This window comes from Cariama cristata, unplaced genomic scaffold (assembly GCF_000690535.1).
Source record: "Cariama cristata isolate BGI_N322 unplaced genomic scaffold, ASM69053v1 scaffold4591, whole genome shotgun sequence".
In the NCBI taxonomy this organism is placed as follows: domain Eukaryota; kingdom Metazoa; phylum Chordata; class Aves; order Cariamiformes; family Cariamidae; genus Cariama; species Cariama cristata.
The window spans coordinates 13,059-19,594 of record NW_009600867.1 but is presented as its reverse complement, the minus strand read 5'-3'; the positions used below and the strand labels follow the sequence as shown (position 1 = coordinate 19,594).

Below are 6,536 nucleotides of genomic sequence, written 5' to 3'. Positions count from 1 at the left end.
ATTGCTTACATTGTCACAAGCGGGTGCAGGCTGGGGAAGTTTCTCCCCCATTAGCTGTGGCACTCTGACAACTAGCACAATTTTGGGGTCCGATTTTGGAATTCACTGTCACACCGCAAATCAGAGATTTAATATTTGGGTTTTGAGCAGCCCCTGCCAGCTCCAGTTCTTTGAATACTAAGCCAACTCCCACTTAGCCCACCTCCTTCCAGAGAAAGGCCATCTGGATCAGAGACTCTCCTCAAAGAAAACTCAATGGATGGAAAAAAAACCAAAAAACAAGTGCCCAGCAAGCAAAAGAGAAAGGTTGCACCGTGGTTTCTCAAATGTCTCACAACAGGAATTCAGACTTGCAAATAATGATCCTCATAATTTGAGGACTAAAATATTCTCCAAATTAATGCCAATAGAAACACACTTAAACACAGCTGCAATAAATGTATTAAAGTAAAACAAAGAGGTCCAGAAGAAGAGTTTGGAGTCCAAAGAGGCAGAGTGTGCTAAGCCTTCACCTCTCGGGCCCAAAGGACAGTTTGGATATTCAACACAGCATAACAGCTTCGCCCCCAAACAGCAGCAATACTGTTTCTTCAAGTGAGTCAGAGGTAGTGTCTAAAACAGCATAATGAATACAGCAGCAGCCTCCAGCTGAGCCCAGCTATGCCTGAGGTGGCCCAAGAACAATACCGACTCGGCCGGCCTGGTCACGCTGCTGCTACGGGATCAGCAGCCGTCCCTGGTGTAAGCCCTGGTGTTGAGAATTAAGGAGGATGCACACACAAGGGCACAGACAGCCCAGTCACCAGGGAGACCCACACTGACATCGGGTACATCTGCTCCAGAGGCCAGCCTCTTGTTGGCAGGCAAATACCATGCCAGACCGCAGCAGATGTGTGCGTGACTTAGTCAAACACGTAGCCATGGACAGACACGCAGCAGCACTTTGTGTTCCACTCAGATCCGCACATCACTGGGAGAAGGGACCCGTCTGCATGTGATGTTTAAGCACATTTCCTCTAGAAAACTTTTTTAAAATAGAGATTACAATAGGTTTTACTTAATAAATAAAACATTCAGTGTAGTTCAAAGAGATGTCCACCGAGGAGCACAAGTGAGATGCAGCAATCAGGATTTAGTTGCAGATTCATCCTCTTCTAAAAGAAGGTCGTTTAATGCAATAACTGTAGCAGCAAAGTCGACCAGCTCCACAAAGTCTGATGTAATTATGTTAACACCCATAACACCTGGCTTCTGTGCTTTCACCCAATTCAAAATCATGGGCAGGTTCCTAAAGAAATTGAAATAAATAAAATTAAACATTTTAAGAGACTCTTCTCTATACATACTCTATTTCAAATACAACATGCCATTTATCATGGGCAGGTTCCTAAAGAAATTGAAATAAATAAAATTAAACATTTTAAGAGACTCTTCTCTATACATACTCTATTTATTTCAAATGCCATTTACAAATTATGTTATTATCTCACATTTGTGATTAGGTCCTGACTACCAGCCAAAACAAAACCGGCTGATAAGAAGAGTCCTCAACATAGCATGCAGTCATTAGCTATCAAATAGAAACATTGGTCAGTCATCAATCCAAACTACCATGCATACAAAGTGACATTTGAACCCTATATTCACTGAGTAGGCTGTGCTTCAGGATTTAATGCTGCGCTATAGTTTCCTCCATCCTGGTTTGTTTTTACTCAAGGACATGTTGAACCGAAAGCTTAATTTTACAGCAGACTTCAGTGTAGCACAAAGCAGGGCTGTACCTGACCCAAGATGTTCCCCTGCCTGCCTCTGCCTTAGGGTGGGCAGGAAAGAGGTTGCTGGGGACAGCACACTGCTTTTCTACCAAACTTCTTTCAGCCTCCAGACCTACCCAGAGTGACAGGATCAGGGAAACCAAACCCAGAATCGAGCCTTCAGCTTACAGAGGTTGAGCATCCCACTGTACATTAGTGCAACCAGAGAAAGGTGAGGTGTCAACAAACTGAGTTAAAATGGAGTCAGAAATTCTGCTGTGGGGAGAAGTTGCAAGTAATTTCTTGGACAGAAGAATGTCCAAGTCAGAAGTCTGCACAAGCCTTTTGCTCTCTAACATGGAAACACCAGGGTTTTCAGCAAAGTTAGAGACAAATGACTAAATATATTTGAATGATTTAAATTAGTGCCATAATATGCATATAAAATTATACAAGAGTGTAGGCAACCAAATTAGCTAACAGAATGGGGAAGAAAAAACAAACCAACCAATGCCCTAAAACACCCCACAGTTCTTGTTCCAGGAAAAAAAGAAAAATCTTGTCAAGAACCAAGAGAAGAGAGAACTCAAGTAAAGGCATAATTACGGTCCCTGTCACAGAATCACAGAACAGTTTGGGTTGGAAGGGACCTTAAAGACAATCCAGTTCCGACCCCCTGCCATGAGCAGGGACACTTTCCACCAGACCACGTTGCTTCTGTCAAGAGACACACCAGACTTTAGCCAGCTAAGTGTGAATGTTGCACATTTCTCCTTTAGCAAGAGCTCAAGAACACTTAAATATTCACATTCAGGGCAAAATTTCCATATGAGAAGGTAGACATACACAGAACTGCAGAGACAGATTTACACATACAAATCAGCTGGCATGTATAAATGTATATGAGTAATCACGCTTTAGCAAACAGTGGCATTTCTTTTAAATCTTCACAGTTTACTTTCAAACAAGTGGTAACGATGGGGCTGAGGGAAAGGGATGGCATGACAGCAGGCTTCCAGGCTACCAGTGGTTCACAGCCCAGATCCGTGCCAAGAGTCACTTGAAATAAAACTGCTCACCCATTCCACGAAATGAGATGATCCTTTACTAGTTTAAAAAGAAATTCAGTACAATCTTTCCTTTATTCACGAGACAACAGTACATTTAATATACAGCACGAAGACATAAGTTACACCCGTGCTTTCTGTTTAGTATCCCCACCAAGCATACATATTCACATCTGTGCCAGCGCCACACTCAAAGCACCTGAGCACCATCTAGTGCCTAATGCGGACTGCACAGACATGGGCAAAGCCCCAGCCAGCGGGGAAACCTGCACACGTTGTGGCAAACAGCATGTAGATTTAATTATCTTTTGCTAGATTCACGTCTGTAAACAGGAAGGAGACAGAAAACTCCACTATTTATACTTCACCTGGAATTTTCTTACTTCTGTCAACAGCTTTTGTGACAGCAAAAAGCACAACACTTGCTATTTTTAGGAAGGTTTAAGAAAATAAGTCCAAAATAATGATGCTGTAATTACTTCTAAAGTGACCAATGGTTCTCCCAAAGGGAACATGAACTGGTTGCTGAAGATGTGTGCTTATCTCACTGCTTTAATATTAAACTCAGTTGCTGATCAAATTAGACCAGTTGTGACCACCTATACAAGTACAATTTAGAACCTAATATCATTATGGCAAGACAGAACTGTTACTGACATCAAAACAGGCATTATTAAACAGTGAGCCAGGAGACCAGATCCCACCAGGATTGTTACCCTTCTGGCAATTTTTAGCAGACAGGCTACAAGGTGATAATGCCATAAAATAAGTCACATGGAACCTATCCTCGTCACACTAATAACATCTTTTAAATGAAAAAAATAAAATAATCACTGGCACTCAGCACTACTCAAAGCAAAGCTCTCTTCTAATCATCTTACTCATGGGCAAATTAATTGTACAACAGTGAAAAAGTCAAATTGTTAACCTAATTTTTGTTAAAAAAAACCCAAGGTAAAAATACCTCCCAGGTCATACATCTTTGGCCACTACTGAAATTATCGATACAGATTTGTACAAGACATGCAACACTAGCCCACAAACAGGCAATTTTCCTGTGTGGCACAAACTTCGCCCCCTCCTAAATTCAAGTTCAGACAATTTGGAATGAATTGTTGGTTTGAAACAACAGTTCTGGCCCATGTTTTATGAAACCACATCACATTCAGAAAGAGCTCCAATTATCAGGAAACACACTTAGTTACATATATACTCAGTTACTTTAGTATTTTCAATAATTTTATTTTAAATGACTGCAAATATCTCTCACGAGCAATAGTAGTGAAGCAAAACAGCATGCTTTTATCAAGTCTTACTTCTAAGCAAATGTTTCATAGTTTCTTGCTTACTCAGTGCCTCTTTCAACATGAAACGTGTTAAGTAAAGAACTGAGAAATCAAGTCAAGTCCTTACCTATGAACAAGTGTGTTCTTCAGACCACGAATTAGATGCCGTGCAATAGTTTTCACTCGAGGTGTGAGAATTGCTTGAGAAACATGAAAAGTCCCGTAACGACTTCGTTCCTCAAGAGTGGTCTCCAAGAACTGTAACAGTTTGTGCACATTGGTTGTATTAGCCCATGGTGCCGGCATTTTATTACCTGGCCACAGGAAAGAGTATTCCTGATACAAAGGGTAGTGGTAGAATATGAGAACCTAACAGAACAAAGTAAAAGGAGAAAAAATAAACAAAAATTCACAACTGTTATATTTAAACAGGATGTTGCATTGGTTTATTCTTACACAGCACTGCTGCAGTTAGCATAGCAGTGAAAAGAGGACCAAGCAAAAAGAAGCTGCTCCTGAGTCATGAGTGTCAGTAAATTTGTTGCACTATTGCCAACAAAAGGAGATGGAGATCATTTCGGTTAGCTATGACAGGATTGCTTCAGGCTTTAAGGGTCATCAGCTTAAAATGAAAAAGTTGCCAGGAGTCTACTAAAATATCACTCAAAGAATTCAGCTTAAAAGCATTTCAAAGCACTGTCAGAGAATATTACATCTGTACTTGAAGTTAAAGATTTTAGTAGTCTTGTCATCTCCTGCATAACTCCTATTAAGTGGCTAAAGCGTACTGGGCTGACTGGCATAACAGCATTCCACTCGCACTTACTGCATGAGATGCCAAAGTCAGTCATGCTGTCAGCTTCTTCTCTAAATCAAAAGTCAGTATTTTATGCCTTGTAAGGTGGTTCTCTAAAAGAGGATAGCACAAAGATGAAATGCTTTTTATTAACACCCAGACTTACAAATGATTTATTTTGGACCCTAGCGCTGACAGCGTCAGTTCAGAGGAATTCAAAGCCTCACATATTTTACAGTTTTAAGAATCGCATGCTGCTGCTGAAAGCCTGTTCTCGGTTTGCACGTATGCATGGGATCAGTTACCACAGAGAATAGGCATTGAATCTTGCCACTATAGATTTGGATGCTGCAAAGGAGCTAAAAAATTCTGTACCATACCTTAGTCATGTTAAAGCTTATATGCTTAACACTGGCCAAAAAGACAAGTTTATCAAGTCCTCACTAACACAAGCCAGCCCAACATGCTCTTCCAGAAGAAAAAGCCTTGTAAGGAGTACAAGGCCCCGAGGATACTACAATTTCATTATTTAGCTATCACTACTATCATTATTTAACAAACATACTTGGGAACAGGACATAGTCTAGCCACACCACGGATGGAGGGGCTACACAGCTGCACATAAATGGAGGGAAACATGCACACTACATAAACGAGGCCCTAGTAGGCTTTAAATTGACTGTCAGCAGCATCCTTGGTCCAATACCTCCAAGTTGGAAGCACAACCAGCTTCTCTATTTAAGTCTCAACATTTTAAGTTTGAAAAACATTATCCCTACCTGGTGTTTCTTCTCCCACATGTACTGTAACGTCACATATTCTACACATTTAACGGAACAAAGTTTGGATCCAAATGCTGAGCGGATCCTGTTGATCAAGAAGAAGTGATGGCTGTCATCCATGGCATAGAAGTGATTGAAATCCAAGAAGATTACTTCCTTGGGATGCTCCTCAAGAAAGGTGTTAATCTCCTTCAGTCCCTCCCATACTTTGATGCCAAACAAGCCGTGTATGAAGTAAATCTCTTGTCCTATTTCCCCAGGCTTGGAAGATACACGAAGATCAAAGTAGCGGATCCCACCTTCCAACTGCTCTTTGAAAGTCAGATTTTGAGTCACTGACCATTTCTTCATGATCTTTTTAACCAAGGAAATTCTGGCCAAACGTTTGATGGCTGTGGCTTGGTCTGGTCCCACAGGAGATTTCTCATCAACCCAGTAGCTGAAAGAATCGTGTGACCCTAGAAACAAAAGCCAAGAATATTTAGTTTTAGAAAGCCAGCTCCCCCAAAACACATATACCCATGTGCCCTGGAAACTGAAAAAAGTCCTACATGCACAGCAGGGTTGCAGAAGAGTTATTCTCAAGTGAGTGTCTTTCGGACTATCCTTTACACCTTAATTTTCCCTAACTGTACAACAAGAGCTATGCTTAAGGCTCTCAGTTTGAACTGTTTCCTCGTGTGAGCTCCCAGTTTCAATGCACTCTGAAAACCATGACCACAAGACAAATGACAGTGATAAAGGGAAACCTCCTTTTAACCTTCCTGCATTTACAAACTATCAGTCTACCTCCAAAGCTTTCCCAGAGCCTGATACATCGCTGATTTGAGATGAGACTTCAGCTTCATTGA

At 41.1% G+C, this 6,536-nt stretch overlaps 1 protein-coding gene across 1 annotated transcript; it reads right to left on the bottom strand.

Moving 5' to 3' along the window:
- Positions 1-1,125: 1,125 nt before the first annotated feature.
- On the bottom strand, positions 1,126-6,143 carry PLCXD2 (phosphatidylinositol-specific phospholipase C, X domain containing 2; the record flags this gene model as incomplete). The annotated part of the gene is made up of 3 exons (XM_009710195.1): positions 1,126-1,288; positions 4,235-4,476; positions 5,683-6,143. Coding segments are annotated over 3 exons (866 nt in total), but the record flags the coding sequence as incomplete, so codon positions are not given.
- Positions 6,144-6,536: the final 393 nt, after the last annotated feature.